At 45.8% G+C, this 18903-nt stretch overlaps 1 protein-coding gene across 2 annotated transcripts in view; it reads right to left on the reverse strand.

The window, feature by feature from the left end:
• TMOD1 (tropomodulin 1) overlaps positions 1-18903 on the reverse strand; it is a 94252-nt gene that overhangs the window by 15181 nt on the left and 60168 nt on the right. For both annotated transcript variants that reach the window (XM_029055211.2, XM_029055213.2), the window contains 3 exons: positions 17836-17955; positions 3280-3369; positions 751-881 (listed from right to left, as the gene is read on the reverse strand). In XM_029055211.2, coding sequence (XP_028911044.1) covers positions 751-881; positions 3280-3369; positions 17836-17955 — 341 coding nt within the window. The remainder of the gene's footprint in view (positions 1-750; positions 882-3279; positions 3370-17835; positions 17956-18903) is intronic.

Here is an 18903-nt window from a genome sequence, read left to right on the forward strand (position 1 = left end):
ATCATATCATCAAGGATTTTCCAGTCCCGGTAGGGCAAAATCATGGACGCAGAGGTTGTTTCAAGAAACAGCCTGTGAGAAGGATTCTGCTTCCCTCTCTGAAAGGTGTTTTTGCATTGATCTGCGTTGGAATTGCAGGAGGGGCTACTGTGCAATGGTGTTTTACTTACAGAAGAATACCGGCATCGCCATTACTGGCTCAGACCAATGGTCCATTCAGCCCTGGAGTCTATCTTTGACATGGACGAAAGGATAATCAGAGGAACTGTGGGATGGTTGCCATTCTTGATATCCATTCTTACTTTTCCAGATGGGCCATCTAACATTCCTAACTTTTCCTCTCCCCACCTCTAACTTTCTTGTGCCTGCACTTATCCAAACCCTTCTTGAACTCACCGATAGTTTCACCCTACACGGCTTTCTGCAGCAGCATCCGAATCTTTCGGTGTTTGCATTTTGAGGCAGATTTCCAGCCCTAGTGCTTGGCTTTGCCAGTAGGCATGTAAATCCACAGCAGGGAACCTTGTTTCTTTTACGCTCCTTTTTAGTTGACACTGTAAAACTTTCTTAAATTATACCCTCGTTACGTGTATGCCTTGCTCTGTTACCTAAAGCAGACATGGACCATGTTGAAACATGACCCTGTGATTCTCTGCAACCAGATTGTCTTCCTTGACCCTTTTCCTCTGGTAACATATTTACATCGTATTTTTCCAAGCGTGAATTGAAATAGAAACGAGAAGCAAATACCCTGATATTATTAAGGTTGACCTCCTCAAGTTCAGGGTCATTGTTCTTTATTCGTTCCAGGGTTTCCTCTACATCAGTTGCATTGGGTTCTTCATCAGGAACTGGTTTATATTGTGTAGGCTTAATAACGCCTGCAATCAAAAAAGACAATGGGACAATATCATTTGGGAGGGGGAAAAAAAGACCTTCTTTCTACCACACTCACCTTGGGGGCCACTTTTCTTTCTGTTGGGGCCATCTGAAAGTAATTTTGAAAGTGGATCTGGATAATTTACTGAGAGCATTTGTGGCTAGAGAATGCTCAGGTGGAAAATTCCAACCCCGTGTTTCTGGGCAGCAGCCACAGGCTCACCACAGACTTGAGGTAAGAATCTCCATTTCCTCTTCAAAGCTAGAGGGTCCAGTATGGTCAGGGGACAAATCCATACCAGGGGACCAGTGATCAGCAGAACCGCAATCCCGGTCAGTGGATAGATCAGTCAGCGGCATTTACTGAGTGTTTATCGTATGAAGAGCTGGGGTGAGTACAGTACAACGAAGTTGGTAGAGATGTTCCAGGAGCTTAATGTTTGGAGGGGGAGACTGACATGACTATAAATGAATAAATTCTGGAAATGTACACGAGTGCTGTGGGGCTTAGGGTGGGGTGAATATCAAGTGCTTAATGAGTAAAGTCAGAGTGGGAGGCCCCTGGCTTTCCAGTGTTTGAGGCAGTGTGGGTCAATTGACAGCTTTTCTCCATGGGTCCTCTAACTTTCCCCTTCATCGTCTCGCCTGCCCTCTCCCGGTACACACTCCGCAAAGCTAGGGCTCCTGCCCCAACCTCCCCTGCCACCCAGGGTTCAAATTCTGTACAGTTCCACCTCGCTGTGATGACTTATCACAGAACCATCTTCTATCTGTAGCCAGGAACCCCACCACCCCTGGAGAGGACCTCTTAAGGGGGAGGAAGAGGAGGAGGAGGAGACTCTGAGACCACGTGGTGGGGAGAGTCCGTACTACGCTCTGCTGCCTGGATCATTTTGCTACAGAAACGTCCAGCACATGTTTCCCCACTCCTCAAGAAACTCCAGGGGTTGCCCATCCATCGCCGCATCAGAGGAAAACTCCTTACCATTGACTTTAAAGTACTCAATTACCTTGTCCCCTCCTACCTCATTTCGCTACTCTCTTACAACCCAGCCCGCACGCTTCACTCCTCCTAATGCTAACCTTCTCACTCTGCCTCGATCTCACCTATCTTGCTGCCAACCCCTTGCCCACATCCCGCCTCTGGCCTGGAACACCCTCCCTCCTCAAATCCAACAGACAATTTCTCCCCCAGTTTCAAAGCCTTATTGAAGGCACAGCTCCTCCAAGAGGCCTTCCCTAAGCCCCTCTTTCCTTGTCACCCTGACTTGCTCCCTTTGTTCTGATTCTTCTCCCCTCCCAGCCCCACAGCACTTATGTACATATCTGTAATTTATTTATGTATATTATTATTTATTTACTATTAATGTCTGTCTCCTCCCCCTAGACTGTAAGCTCGTTGTAGGCAGGGATTGTGTCTGTTCAATGTTGCAGTATACTCTCCCAATCGCTTAGTACAGTGCTCTGCGCACAGTAAGTGTTCAATAAATACGATTGAATGAATGCATGAACATGTATGGGGAGACACAAGCAAGGGTTTTTATTAAATTATTAAATATAATTCTCCAGCTAGCCTCAGCCAGGTGACATTGGCTTCAATATCATTGAAACCGTGAGGTAGGAAATCAAGAGGTGAGAGGCTTGGGGGAAAATATATCAAAATTTGAGGTAGTCACACATCTTTGTCAAGTTCATCGGGCTACTTATGCACATTATTTTCTAATAAAGAATAAATCAATGTACAGATTAGGAAAGCCTTGTCTCCTGATGCCCCAAAGTGTAGTCTTCTCTTTATTAGATGCCAATGACATAGTATTTCATCACTAATGCTTTGTTTCTTCCGCCATGGGTTTGTTCTAGCTCAGGAGGGAGCAGTTCCAAGTCCCCTCTGAGTTCCCGCACCCAAGACCTTCTAACTCAGCTTTTGGTTGTCATCAATCAATCGGTGCTATTTATTGAGCACACACTGTGTGCAGAGCGCTGCACTAAGTGCTTGGGAGGGTTTGATACTTGGTAGACACGATCCCTATCCTCAAGGAGCTTACAGACTAGAGGGGGAGACAGACTTTCAAATAAATGACAGATATGTACATACATCCTGTGGGGGTGGGGTGATATTAGGAGGTACGGACCCAAGTTCACAGAGGACACAGAAGAGAGGGCACAGAAGTGAGGGTTTAGTCAAGGAAGGCCTCTTGGAGGAGATACGATTTTCGTGCTCAGGGGTCACATAACTAGCATTACTCTCATGTATTAGCATGGAAATCATCAGGCATATTGGTTTTTACCAATTATAGAAATCACTGTTGATGGAATCACCCATCAACAGCAACTGCTGTGATTCCATTGACAAGATGCGGGAAGAAGTCACAGAGATAAACATTTCCCGATCATACTTACTGTTCAGTCCTTCTTTGTTTACTATAGAACTGCTTCCAAGAGCTCCATAGTACTGTTGGTTACTCATCAGCGTGTGCATGCCGAGAATAGCTATATGTATAGGCAAAAGAAAAACAAAAACAAAAATCATGGTTATTCAAGTTCCTCAGACGGCAAATCTGATCTCTGGTGAAAGTTCACACACAGCCACGAGACCGTTAGACATGGAAGTTGAAATGTATTTTGTTATCTGATAACGAGTAACAAAAACACAAGGCAAGGTAGTGATGGGGGGAGGTACAGCCGGGTTATCTACAAAATCGATTCCCTCCAGTGCCGATCTCCCCCTCGTCTACCTAGCGATATCACCTATCGAGAGGGTGAACCCTTTGAGTGCAAGAAATCTTCTCTCTGACATCTGGAAGTAGCAAATTCAGTGCTGCTCCCTGTAGGCCTTTATTAAATACTTGTCGGTTTGCTGAAAGATGCAGAACAAGAACATGACCTCACATTTAGACAGAGTCGCTTCTCTAGACCCGATAATCCATCTGGGGAACCTGGTGAATGAAATACTTACAGTGAGCATATAGTAAGCCCAGTCCTGCTTTCCAAGTAGCGGTACCTATTTACTCTGGTCTTCCAGCTAAGGGCTGCCTGAAACTCTTTTTGACCTTTTCCCAGTCCTGTCATTTATTGATGTCATAATAGTTGTGGTCGTAATAATAATAATACTAACAGTGATAGTATTTGTTAAGCACTTACTCTGTGCCTAGCACTGTTCTAAGAGCTTGGGTAGATACAGGTGATCGGGTTGACCCCCGTGGGGCTCACCGTCTTAATCCCCATTCGACAGATGAGGGAAGTGAGGCACCGAGAAGTTAAGCGACCTGCCCCAAATCACACAGCTGACAAGTGGTGGAGCCGGGACTGGAACCCACGACCCCCGACTCCCTAGTCCGTGCTCTTTCCGGTAAGCCACGCTGCTTGCCGTACTAATAACAGCATGGGCCTGCGAGTCAGAATGTCATGGGTTCCGATCTCGGCTCTGCCACGTGTCTGCTGTGTGACCTTGGGCAAGTCACTTTACTTCTCTGTGCCTCGGTTACCTCATCTGCAGAATGGGAACTGAGACCGTGAGCCCCATGTGAGACAGGGATTGGGTCCAACCTGATTTTTTTGTATTCCTCCCCCGGCGCTTAGTACAATGCTTGGCATATAGTAAGCCCTTAACAAATGCCACAGTGATTATTATTATCATTATTATTTGTGGTAGCATTTATTAAGTGTGCAGAGCACCATGCTAAGTGCTGGGAAAGAATCACAATTGGGAATTAGATACAGTCGCAGCGATGGTAACAAAAGGCTTCAGAAGCCGGAAAAAGAACTATCCCCATGTTGTGGATCGCAGTTTCCGTTTCTACTAAAATGATTTTTCGCTCCTATCTTGACCCGTCCCAGGCCCGCGTTCCCCGCTGGTCGACTCACCGTAAATTCAGGCTCCTCAATACCGAAACTCTAACTTGCCCCCCAGAGGGAAACGTTAGGGCGATATTATCTGGTCCATCCCAAAACATTAGGATGGATGTCCAGGAAGGCAACCATTCCTCCAGATCCACAGCTGCTCAGCCACCTGGGCTGTGCTGCTGGGGGAGGCACATGGCACATGATGTGCTTCCTGTAGGGGTAGGTAAGCCCTCCCTGCTCCCACTCCACCCTCCTTGCTCGGAGAATCGCCACAGCACAGCATTCCTGCCCCCCACCTCCGGCACGCCGGACTCACCACTCCCACGGCCCATCCCCCTAGTCCCTCCCACACTCCCCATCACCTCCTTTCCCTCCTGCCAGGCAGGCCCAACGCCCATACTCAGCCCCGGCTTTTTCTCCTCTTTTAAAGCTGTTGCATTTTGCAATCAGTGGCCACCACCGCCACCACCTCCTTCCCCTTCCTCGGCCTGCGGCCCAACCTCTGCCACAGCCACGGGAATGGGGATGGAATGGGGATGGACTGGGGCAGATGGGGAGGGAGGGCAGGAGGCCACAGCAGAGGGGGAGGTGGCTGGGGAAGGGATCACCCCCCCCCCAACACACACACACACCCATCCATTCCACCCTGGGGCCGGCTACGGGTGCTGGACTGGCCCCGCAGGGGAGGAAGTAGCACAGGGGCGGGAGATGTGAGGGGGACCATGGAGACAGGGGGGTGTGGAAGGCCAATTTGGGGTGCAAGGAGAGGTGGTGAGAATGCTACGCTGGCAGCAATTTAAAGAGGAGAGGGAAGGGCAAGGTGAGATAGGAGCAGGGCAGGGGCGGGGAGGGCTTACTTACCTGCCAGGTGAATAAACTGAGCACAAATCACTTCATCAAGAAGTGATTTGTACCAGACTGGCGTGGAACCATTCCTCCAAGCATCCTGTTGCCACTGTCAGAAAAAGAATACTGGGCTGGATGGACACTGGTGTGACCCAGTAATGGCATTGTTTAAGATCTTATGTTCTAATAGACTCCGTTGCCTAACCGAGGAATGGCATCAAGCGTTTCAGACAGGGAGTTGGAGTTGCGTGATTTTCGGGTGAAAGGGCATGGAATAGCTTTCTGGGTTGGAGATGGGAATTATCAACTAAATAAGAAAAAAGGTGACTTTTAAAACAGAACCATCGTAAGAAACCCCTAATTTATTTGCTAATTGCACCATCTTCCCCCGCACCCAACTCTCCAAACAAAACTCAGAACTCATCCAACACAGTTCAGCACAGCTTTTTTTTTAAAATCAGTCTGGGAAAATAAAGTTTGCCTGTATTTCCAAAGCGCACTTAGTTTTAGTTGTGGTTCTGTCTGCATAGGTAGAGGGAAGTAGAAGATTGCACAATTGAGAAGCAGCGTGGCTCAGTGGAAAGAGCCCGGGCTTGGGAGTTCTAAGTCTGGCTCCGCCACTTATCAGCTGTGTGACTGTGGGCAAGTCACTCAACCTCTCTGTGCCTCAGTTCCCTCATCTGTAAAATGGGGATTATGACTGTGAGCCCCACGTGGGACACCCTGATTACCTTGTATCTACCCCAGCGCTTAGAACAGTGCTTGGCACATAGTAAGCGCTTAATAAATACCATTATTATCATTATTATAACAATTATTTGGGGAGAATTTAATTTTATGACAGCCAGGCTGAAGTAGTTAAATCGAAACCCTCTCTTTTCCTTCAGTATCATGGTTTTTTGGTTTGAATTGATCCGGTAAATACTTCAAGCTCTGCACTCTGCTTCTGTAGACAGAGCCTGTACAGTATCAAATTACGATGACAACATATGGACCATCTTCATGGAGAAAGTCAAGAGCTGACCATGGAAACTCCCAGGATAGCTCAAGGCTTTCCATTGCCAGCAAGATGCTAGGTGGAATCCCTTCAGACTACTGAGGAATAAAATCTACCTTAACCTACCTGAATCACAATATGGTTTCAAAGCAAAAAGCAGCACGACAAATAAGACCTGTACAGCTTGACAGGCCTCTGTGCTGTTTTTGCTGATGTCATAAAAGCATGCGTCACCATCAACGGACTAGGGTTCTGACCACTACTAAGCAAATCTAGCTGCCCTGAGAAATTAGCCAAGATCAGTAGGCTACTCTATTCATTCATTCATTCTTTCACTCGTATTTATTGAGCACTTAATGAGTGCAGAGCAGTATATTAAGTGCTTGGAAAGTACAATTCAGCAACAAATAGAGACAATCCCTACCCAACAACGGGCTTACAGTCTAGAGGGGGGAGACGGACAACAAAAGAAAACAAATACAAGTAAACAGACATCAAAAGCATCAATGTAAATAAACAGAATTATATATATGCATCAATAAACTAAATAGAATAATAAATATGTATTATATATACATAAGTGCTGTGGGGCAGGGAGGAGGGTAGAGCAGAGGGAGGGAGTCGGGGCAATAGGGAGGGGACGAGGAGCAGAGGAAAGGGGGGGCTCAGTCTGGAAAGGCCTCCTGGAGGAGGTGATCTCTCAGTAGGGCTTTGAAGAGGGGAAGTGTGCTAGTTTGGTGGATGTGAGGAGGGAGGGCATTCCAGGCCAGAGGTAGGACGTGGGCCAGGGGTTGATGGCAGGACAGGCGAGAATGAGGCACAGTGAGAAGGTTAGCACCAGAGGAGCGGAGCGTGCGGGCTGGGCTGTAGAAGGAGAGAAGGGAGGTGAGGTAGGAGGGGGCAAGGTGATGGAGAGCTTTGAAGCCAATAGTGAGGAGTTTTTGCTTGATACGAAGGTTGATAGGCAACCACTGGAGAATTTTGAGGAGGGGGGTGACATGCCCAGAGCGTTTCTGTAGAAAGATAATGTGACGAGCAGAGTGAAGTATAGACTGAAGTAGGGAGAGACAGGAGGTTGAGAGGTCAGAAAGAAGGCTGATGCAGTCATCCAGTCGGGATATGATGAGTGATTCTACTAACAAGGTAGGGGTTTAGATGGAGAGCAAAGGGCGGATCTTGGCGATGTGGTGAAGGTGAGACTGGAAGGTTTTGGTGATAGATTGGATGTGTGGGGTGAATGAGAGAACGGAGTCAAGGATGATACCAACATTGCGGGTTTCTGAGATGGGATGCATGGTAGTGCCGTCCACAGTGATGGGAAAGTCAGGGAGAGACAGGGTTTGGGAGGGAAGATAAGGAGCCCAGTCTTGGACATGTTGAGTTTTAGATGGCGGGAGGACATCCACGTGGAGGTGTCCTGAAGGCAGGAGGAGATGCGAGCCTGGAGGGAGGGAGAGCGAAGAGGGGAGGAGATGTAGATTTGGGTATCATCCGCGTAGAGATGACAGTTGAAGCCGTGGGAGTGAATGAGTTCACCAAGGGAGTGAGTACAGATGGAGGACAGAAGGGGACCAAGACCTTGGGGATCTGCTACAGTTAAGGGATTGGAGGGGGAGGAGGAGCCCACGAAGGAGACTGAAAATGAACGGCCAGAGAGATAAGAGGAGAACCAGGAGAGGACGGAGTCAGTGAAGCCAAAGTTGGATAACGTGTTGAGGAGAAGGGGATGGTCAACATGAGAGGTCGAGGAGGATTAGGATAGAGTAGGAGCCATTGGATTTGGCAAGAAGGCAGTCATTGATGACCTTTGAGAGGGAGGCTTTGGTGGGGTGGAGGGGATGGAAGCCAGATTGGAGGGGGTCCAGGAGAGAGCTGGAGCAGAGGAATTCGAGGCAGCGAGTGTAGATGATTCACTCCAGGAGTTTGGAAAGGAAGGGTAGAAGGGAGATGGGGCGATAACTGGAGGGGCCCTGGGGTCAATGGAAGGGTTTCTTTTAGGATGGGGGAGACGTGAGCATGTCTGAAGGCAGAGTGGAAGAAGTTGTTGAAGATTGAGCAGTTGAAGATGGAAATTAAGGAGGGGAGGAGGGAAGGGGTGAGAGTTTTTATAAGGTGAGAGGGAATGGGGTCAGAAGCACAAGCAGAGGGGGTGGTACCTGAGAGGAGGGAGGAGATCTCTAAACATACTGCTGGGAAGGATGGGAAAGTAGAAGACGGTGGTGGTGTTACTTTTCCTAATGAAGTAGGTGGCCAGATCGCTGGGGGAGGAGGAGGAACAGGGGGCCCGAGGAGGGAGTTAAATGTCCAGAACAGCTGACCAGGGTGATGGGCATGAGTGTCAATAAGGGAAGAGAAATAGTTTTGCCGGGCAGAGGAGAGAGCAGAGTTAAGGCAAGAAAGGATGAATTTAAAGTAAACAAGGTTGGCTTGGTGTTTAGACTTCCACCAGCAGCGTTAAGCAGTTCAAGCACAAGAGCAAAGGAGGTCGTCAGGGGCAGTGATCCAGGACTGTGGGTTAGTGGTGCGAGAGTGACAAAGGGATAAAAGGGAGAGAGTGAATTGAGTTGAGTAGAGGAGGGTGGAGGTGAGAGCATTTATTTGGTCATCAAGAGTGGGTAAAGTGGGTAGGGAGGTTAGTTGGAGTGGGATGCGCTGAGAGAGATGGATGGGGTCAAGAGAGCGGAGGTCTCTGTGGGGGAGTAATACAGATTTATGGGGGTGGGGAGTGTGAGAGAGGAGGCAGGTGAGAAGGTTATGGTCAGAGAGAGGGATTTCAGAGTTGGTGAGGGTGGAGATTGTGCAGCGGTTAAAGATGAGATCGAGAGTGTGACCAAGCTGGTGAGTGGGCGAGCTGGGGTCGAGCAGGTGGTTGGTGGAGTCAAGGAAGTGATAGAAGGCTGGTGACAGGGTTGCCTTAACTCTGCCCTCTCCTTTGGTATGGTCACAATTGAAGTTGCCCTCTCTGATCCTTTCCCCAGTCACAGGATCATGCACTAGATCCAATCCCGCTCAACCCATCCTCTCCCGGGCTGAAATGCTGGAGGATTTAACAAAGGGGCCTGGAAGCTAGAGTCTGAATAGACTTCCAGTTCATCAGGGCGTCTCATCCACCAGGTTACGAACGTCATCGAAAGTTTTTGAGATGGTCATTCTGGACCTTCCTTATGACGATGACTGTGCTCAAGGCAAATTCTTATAAATCGCTTCACTGAGTTGGCATGATGTTATGGACCGATGGTAGGCCTGAAGAAAACCAAGGTTATGTAGCAGCCTGCATCCAGGAAGCCCTATTCAAAGCCAAAGACTTTCAATGGCAATCCAGAACTTAACTGAATTCTGCTACGGAGGCAGTACGTGATCCAACAATTCTCGGATAAGGAAGTAGAAAACAGAATTGGGATGCTGGGATGCTGGGACATTTGACACTGATAATTTTGGGGACATTGACAGAGTGGGCTGATAGTGGGGCAACAAGCTTCATACCAAGTTGAAGCTCTACAAAGCTGGGGTCGTCTCAAACCTGCGTACGGCTGGGAGTTCTGAGCCTAGTATGGAAGATGCCTCCAGCTTCTCGAGCGATTTCACCTGGGAAACATACTCTCCACCACAAGCGCTCAGTACAGGGCTCTGCACACAGTAAGCGCTCAATAAATACAATTGAATACTTTCCACGCAGTTAGAACACAGTCAGATCGGCTGCCTTAAAACAGTGCTCACAGCGGTACAGATCTGCTGGACAGATCATGTGCAGAGAATGGGCAACTCCTGGCAACCTCAGCGACTGCTGTACGGTGAAACAAAAGGGCACACTCCACTAGGGTGGGCAAGAGAGATTATCCTGAGAAACCATGAAGCCCAGTCCCGATAGGTGTGATACAGCAGTGGACTGTTAGCTGATGACCACAGCTGATCGGACAGCCTTCCAGACGGCAATCAAGAGAGAGCTGCGCTCCCTGAGCAGAGGCTTCACGAAGATGAGATGCCACTAGGCCAGCTCAAAAACAGAAACAGGCCCTTTATGGGGGAAACACATCTGCACAGCAAGGAACTGTCTTCGAGTGCAGCCAATAGGGAAGAGTGTGCTGGCCATGTGTATTTAAACACATAATACCAGTAATAGCTCAGACAGCTGGTAAAAAACAAAACTGTATACTTATCACGGGTGGGTGACAGTTTAATTAGAGCAATAGTACACGATCTCATTCATTCAATAGTTTATCTGATGAAACGACTAAGCCAACGTATGCCTGGAAATGGAAAAATTTCATATTTTTCAACATTAAAATTGAGGACAAATTGTGCTATGCTCAGTTCTTTTATGTTGTCCTCTCAAATGTACATTCTTGGCAAGGGTCAATGGAATACTGTATTTTCTGGTATATTACGTTAATACGTAGTCAGTACTGCCATACTGTGTTTTAACTATAAGTTTAGGATAGAACGTGATGGCTGATTCAGGGAACGTTCTTCCGCTAAAACGAGTCTGTCGGATCTCTGAAGATAGGGTCGCACGTAAGCATGTGGCACTGGACCCTGGGTGAGTGCTAAAATTTGAGTTTTTCCATAACACGTTCTTCAAGAATGCGATCCCCTCGTCATAGGAGAACTGACTGTACTAACTTGAAGCGTGGAGCTTTCAAGTGACTGTAACCTTGGCCTGTACAAAAATGCCAAAATCCTGAGATTAGCTAGTTTATATTGACAAAGCAGTAAAACTGGCCACACCAAGAAAATTAAAGCAAGATGTTTTCAACAAAGCAAAACAGAAGCTTAATGCAATATTGCAATCCTATTTTGGAATATGAAACTTGAGAGCATAAGTAATTTTGCTAACGGAGTCATCCTAAAATCCCTTGGAGACTTCTAATAAGAGAGATGATGTCATGAAGGGCAAAAACGAATACACTCAGATTAAAAAAAAAAGCTGTGGTTTAAAATGACGGAGTCTATCTTTTAAATGTGTTTGACCAATATTGAAAATGGGAAATAAGTGAAATGTAGTTCCATCTTACACTTGGCAGCTGGTATTTATATTATATTTTTCCCCAAGCCACTTCAGTTTGCAGAATTTGTCCTTAAATAGGTGGGAGCATTCTGACTGGGTAAATCCCCTTGTCGACACTGTCTTCTAATTAGCTAGGCCTCACTCCAATAGCCCTGGCAAGATCTGATAATGGACACTGATTAGTTTTAAGAGAAAAAAAAACCCAGGCAACTTCTCTCAGCCCCAGAAAATAGCATTGTATTCTCAGCCCCAGAAAATAGCCCATTAACAATAGCAACGCCTCAGTTCTTGATAGGGCACACAGACCCAGCTACCTGCACACACGAACAGACAGATATACAGATTTCAGCACCCGCATATACAGACACTGAAGGATGGTGGGGAAAAGTATGAGAAAAGCTACTCAAGATAACAAAGGAGAAGAAACAAATAAGTGGGGTGCCCAGTCCCACATCCAGCAGGATTGCTATGCTTTTTTGAGCCATCATCCAACAAGCCTAGGGTCCCCCTGATACCTAGAGTGCTGAGACCACCATTTGCTGTGGTGAAGATGGGAACGATATTAGCAAGTGCAGTGGTAGAGGACATTTTTTCCCACTCTTCTGCAAGGGCAACAACAGCAGCTTCTGCTATCAGCACTACTTTCGTGGCTCAGTGGAAAGAGCACGGGCTTGGGAGTCAGAGGTCATAGGTTCGAATCCCGGCTCTGCCACTTGTCAGCTGGGTGACTGTGGGCAAGTCACTTAACTTCTCTGTGCCTCAGTTTCCTCATCTGTAAAATGGGGATTAAGACTGTGAGCCTCATGTGGGACAACCTGATTACCCTGTATCTACCCCAGCGCTTAGAACAGTGCTCTGCACACTTAACAAATACCAACATTATTATTATTATTATTACTTTGTTCAGTTCCTTGATTGGGTTGGGAATTTCCAGGATGGCTAGAAATGCCTCTTCTTTCTATGCTGGAAACCTTCAGCCCCAGCCTAGATGGGCCAGTTTTGACGTGGTTAAGTAGTCAGCTTCCTGGCTCAAGCATCCACTATATAGAACAGTGGACATAAGGTGCCTCCATCTACATCTCTTCCCCTTTTTCTCCTTACTCCCTCTCTACCCACTCTCTTCCCCCTCTTCTGTCCTGCTCCTACTCTCCTACTCCCTCTACTTTTCCACTGTACGCTCATATCTTCCCCAACCCCACCACACATCAATCAATCAGCGGTATTTATTGAGTGCTTACTGTGCTTGGGAGAATACAACAGAGTCGGTAGACATGTTCCCCGTCCACAATGAGCTTACAGTATAGAGGGTACCTTCCCTATCCCATTATGACCCCTCTCCCCCCACAAATTCTGGTCACCTTCAGCTGAAGGGAGAGGGAGAGAGAGACAGAGAATGAAGTAGGTAAGACTTCTGGTTTGGCACCTGAGGGACGGTGAAAGATACTGATAGTAGGTGGGTAAGAAATAGAATGGGATTGGGCACACACAAACCTCCCTCAAGATAGAAAAGCAGCGTGGCTCAGTGGAAAGAGCATGGGCTTTGGAGTCAGAGGTCATGAGTTTGAATCCCAGCTCTGCCACTTGTCAGCTGTGTGACTGTGGGCAAGTCACTTAACTTCTCTGGGCCTCAGTTACCTCATCTGCAAAATGGGGATTAAGACTGTGAGCCCCATGTGGGACAACCTGATTCCCCTGTGTCTACCCCAGCGCTTAGAACAGTGCTCTGCATGTAGTAAGCGCTTAACAAATACCAACATTATTAAGATATAATCTTTTCCTCATAAATAGCAGAAGGATTACGACCCAGGGTTTTGACATCATATCCTTATAAACAAATATTTAAAGAAGCAACATATCTGGATTTTTCATCACATTATTAAAATTTAAATAAAGAAGCAAAACACCACTCCCTTCAGTAAGTTTTCTAACTCGACACGTGAGCAAAAAGTAGAGGCTGAGAAATTCTCATTTCATATTCTGCCACTTTAAAAGATTAGCACCTATCCACTTGCTGGGGTAATTAAAACATGAGAAGACAGGCAAATAAACCTGCAGCTGCTGAAACTGCCAAGATTATTAGTGTTATAGTCTGACTGTAGAGTCTAGACTGTAAACTCATTGTGGGCAGGGACTGTGTCTGCTAACTGGTGTATCGTGTTCTCCAAAGCCCTAGTTACAGTGTTCTGCACTCGGTAAGTGCTCAATAAATACCACTGATTCATTAATTGACTGCAGCGTCTCCTAGTTGGTGCTGCTGACAGCACCCCCTTGTAAGCTAACAGATCACATAGGATTCAAATCCCCAGGTTCAGGAGAGGCCAGCTCGAGGTGAAACTGGTAGGGCTCTAGACAACTCTCCACTTCCCTGCAATCCTATTTCAGGCAGAGCCAGACACTCTTGTTACTGAACAAAAAATGGCTGGAAACTCTCCCTTTCAGGGGATCTCAGGAGGTTGCCTCAGAATTGGTCTCCGTAACCCAGTGGAGCAACTTTTCAGGTCCCCAGAAGCATTTCTAGCTTTTTCTGGTTCAACCTGGCTGTTGTACTTGTGACTAGTACTAACTGAGCATGGAGAGTCAGACCCTGGTTTTCTGATGCATTTCCTTCTAAACTAGGTTTCTGATGCATTTCCTTCTAAAAAATAAGCTAAAAAAATCCCTTTCCTTGTGCCAACACAAAGTCTCTGGCTTTGACAGAGATGGGCAGGGGGAGGTACTGGACTAGACTGTGAGCCCCTTGTTGGGTAGGGATTGTCTCTGTTGCCGAATTGTGCTTCCCAAGCGTTTAGTACAGTGCTCTGCCCACAGTAAGTGCTCAATAAACACGACTGAATGAATGAATTAGGTGTTTCTGTTCCTGAAGCACTGATACCTATAAACTAATAAAGATATGTTACGTTGTTGTGAGATTCAGATTTTTTTTTGGTTTATCCTAAACTGACAAAGCATTATTTTCTTGTTCTGCAGAATTTCTTAAAGGGAAGGACAGGTGATTTAATTGATTCCAACACAAGGTGAGGGGTAAGGAGCTTTGTACGTTCCTCCATTCCTGGGAATTGCCATCCCAGAAATGCTCCGAGCACTGATAACTGCTAAAATGAGGTGGTAGAACTGGAAGGAAGTGGTTGGTGACAGTGCCAGTTCAGCTCTCTGGGGACCCAGGGTCACCATGGGCAGCTGCCCCCTTCACTTAGCCCTAGGGCAGACCCTAATGGGTTTTAGGTGCGTGCACACCCACCTAATTGGAGTGTGAAGTAGAAAAGCTCTTATGCCATAGGGAGTGGATGGGCATAATGGAATATATGCTACTCATGAAGAAGCGAAGAAATTGTAGTCAGTAATAAAAATGAAAATGCACTTCTCGTTGATGTTTCACTTAACCTCCTGTAAACACTCAACGAAATAACAAATACAATTTCTGACTATCCTTTTGGCAACTTAGGTTTAATCATTTAGAACAACCATCAGATATGCTGGCCATCTGGGGATGGAATAGTATTCCCATATCCAACTCACCCCATTCAGTCTCCAGGTAAAGAAGAGGGAGAAGGAGTAAGCGACCAATTTATATTAACATTCAACTCCACTGATACTCTATGACAAAGCAAATACAAGACAGAGACAGCAGTAAAAACCAGCAGACCACACAAATGTGCCATGGCTTCCTTTTCTTCTCCCAGATGTCATAGTCTGCTCTTGGTACAACATAAAGCAATTTTTTTTTAATTTGGGAGGAAAACGGCAATTGGAAAAACCCCTCAAAATCTAAAGTCTTTTATGGTCATAATACAAATACCTATATCTGTTTTTTCCAGTGCAATTTTCTCCCTACAACCACTTGAGCATTTTGCAACAAAGAAAATTATGTGGAAGAATTCCTTATGTGATTGCACCATTCTGAAAGTGAGCTTACTGTAAGAGCACAAGGTGGCATACGGGAAACAAAACACTTGGCCTTTTTTAAGTAATGAGCATTGGAATAAAAAGGCTGAGTGGAGCTCAGTATTAAAAAATGAGCTAAATAATAAGTGCTATAACTCATCATGTAATAAACATTTTTATAATGGATGATACTTTTTTAAAAATTAGACATTTTTAATTATTTTAAAATGAAGAGTTGACAATAGATTTAGCACCTGTAGTGCCAGTAAGCAGCCCTGAAAAATGGGCAATCTGCAGAATATTTTCCAGGAACAGCCTGTATTTCTGGCATTCTAGGAAATAGGGGAGGATATTAAAGGGTGAAAAAAAGATCAAAAAACATGTTTCAAAGAACCAGTGATGCTAACATCTATTGCCAAGGTAAATTGAAAGAGCAGATATCTTCAAGGCTCACTTCAAAAAAAAAAAATGAGGAAAGAGAGACTTTTTCCAGTAATGATAACATCTGGTTTCTAGGCTGTAGTTCTCTGAACCCCATATGCCTTTTAATCTTGGGAATGGACACTGAAAAGAAAGAGTACTCCTGCCCCAGTGTGGGAAAGCACATTTTCCATAGAAATACCACAGCTGTACTAAAAAGGTCTATAACTCACATTACATAAAACTGAAATAATGGCTGGCTGTCACAGAGTCCTTTAAAGGAGGAAGAAGTGATGGAACTGAAGTCCCATCAAGCACAAACTGAGAGACAGATGCCCCTCAGGAAAATGAATCCAGTCTGCAACTACATCATTCATCATCACTTCTTAGTGATCCTAGAAGACCAGCACTTTACTCTGCAGGATCAATACCCATCCCCTGCTCCCTTATGTCACGTAGGTTTTGAAATTGTGCTTCATGTGTCAATCCCTGTAGTGTGTCTAAATTCAGTATTATCCCTTTTGGGATGGTCTGCCTCCAGGAAGCTCTGCTTCTAAGAAGGAGGGGCGAGAGGGGGATGAGGGTTGTCGCATTTTGAAATTGGGAAAAACTATTCTCGTTAACTCTAGCAATTCTGCCAGAGCCCAAACTAAAGCTAAGCATCTCTGCTCTTCCCGTGTAACTAGGCTCACGCAGAGGGCAGCATAACTATCCCCTTCTTGGCAGTTTCTCATTCCGAGAGCTGCGAGGACAGGGGCAAGGGGACAAATATGCCCCCCATGCTCAAAAGGGCATGTAATTAAACTTCTAAATGTCCGGGGAGAATAAAGGTCGAGATTTAATGGATCATACAACAATTCATACAAGATTCAGCTACTGAGCTCAAGATACTTAAATGCTTAAACCACGGATGGCCGAACTGTGGCTCGCAAGTCTTCTGTGTGCTCTTCTTACCAGTCGGTGTGTCTTGCCCCAGGCTTTTCTATGGTGACAGCACCCCTGCCTACCTGAGGCCAGGCCAGGAAGGGGCGTGGCAGCTGGTCCCACTCCCTTTCCCAGCCCTGTTTCCCAGACTCACTCGTTGCCATCACTCACTGCCCGCCCTTCTCCTCCACTCCCCTGGAGTGCCTGCTCTCTGCCCTTCACTGACACCTTCCTGCCCTGTCACCACAAATGCCCGTTAGTCATTTTGATCCACAGCTCTCGGTCAAATGTTTTTCAGTTTGCGGTATTTGGTGAGACTTGGCCACCCCTGGCCTAATACTTTGTACAGTCATGCCCAGACGTTAAATGTAAAGAAATGAGTTCAAATGTAAGGTTAGGATTTGTTCTAGCACGGGTTTAGGAATCAGAGGTCATGGGTTCTAATCCCGGCTCCACCACCTGTCACTTAACTTCTCGGTGCCTCAGGTACCTCATCTGTATAATGGGGATTAAGACCGTGAGCCTCACGTGGGACAACCTGATTACGCTGTATATACCCCAGTGCTTAGAACAGTGCTCGGCACATAGTAAGCGCTTAACAAATACCAACATTATTATTATTTTTATTTTTATTCTAGACCCAGATAGGTAATTAAAAAGCTGTAGCTCTCTAAAATATAGGTGTTGGTACAAAACGTAGCTAAATGGGTTGAAATTTGTCTGTAGGTCTAAAAGATAAATCAGGAGCCATAGATAGAAACAGATGGGGGTGTGATGATTTTTATATCTTCCCGTCCTTGGGATGCTGAGTTGTACGGATGCACTTTGCATCCAGGAGCCCCTTGTAAAATGCCTTTATCCATGAAGCGTGCGCAGATTTTGAACTCGGCCTATCTTTTGTAATGACTGAATTCCCTTCAGTGTCATTTTCTTTAATGACATTAACTTCCCTTATATTAACAACGTGGTACGAACGTGGTAGATTTGGAAATTTTAGGGAATCTAGAAGATGCAAGAGAGATAAAGGAACTGTTCCTACCTGCAATGTCACACAGTTCTGCATCAGATGCATTTGCCAGTGCCTCCTCCAACTCTGGCTCGAGTGTCACGCTTTCCAGCACAGGGTCAATTGGCTTCTGCTTGGGGACCCAAACTTTTCCTGTAAATATAAATGAATCAGTTACAATCAGGTGGCCGGCCAGTAGTCCACAGGAACAGTGCTAGCGAAAGAAGTCTGATTTACTTGCTCTAGGAAAGTTTAATGACTTCTTTGCCCTGAATGCCTTGAGTACGAGGGCCACATCCAATTTCCAGACACGCTTGTTGAGATTACCGTTTCACACCCGACAATAACAGTTCAGCAATATTCAGGTCCCACCTATTTTATTGCCAATTTTACCAGGTAGCGGGTAACCTGAAGGGGGAGCGCCACCAGCGCCACCAGCGTCACCAGTTTAACGCCAACCGTAATAAGAGAAGCTAGATTGGATGAAGGCGAACGGGGAGTAATGATTGGAGGAAGGAATATAAACAACCTTCATTATGCTGATTCATTCATTCAATAGTATTTATTGAGTATTTACTATGTGCAGAGCACTGTATTAAGCGCTTGGAATGTACAATTCAGCAACAGATAGAAACTATCCCTGCCCAGTGACGGGCTCACAGTCTAAATGATACTGTCCTACTAAGAGAAAGTGAAGAAGATTTGAAGGGCTTATTATTCAAAGTTAAGGAGCAGAGCAAAAAGATGGGCCTGCATTTGAATGTCAAAAAAACAGAGATCATGACATCTGAAAGTTTAAGCACATTTATAGCGGACAGAGATTTCAGAAAACTGAAATAATTGACAATTTTTCTCTCCTGGAATCGATAATCAATAATAAAGGAACCAGTAGTCAAGAAATATGCTGAAGATTAATGTTAGGATGCTTTTCTATGAAAAGTCTGGAAAAAAATCATGAGATGTGCTGATGTAACAATTGCCACAAAAATACCAATTGTCAATTCTATGGTGTTTCCAGCGACAATGTATGGACCTGAAAGCTGGGCAATGAAAAAGCAGGATAGAAAGAGCAAATACCACAGGCAAACAAATGAGTTTTGG

The sequence above is a fragment of the Ornithorhynchus anatinus genome, chromosome X5, assembly GCF_004115215.2.
Source record: "Ornithorhynchus anatinus isolate Pmale09 chromosome X5, mOrnAna1.pri.v4, whole genome shotgun sequence".
In the NCBI taxonomy this organism is placed as follows: Eukaryota; Metazoa; Chordata; class Mammalia; order Monotremata; family Ornithorhynchidae; genus Ornithorhynchus; species Ornithorhynchus anatinus.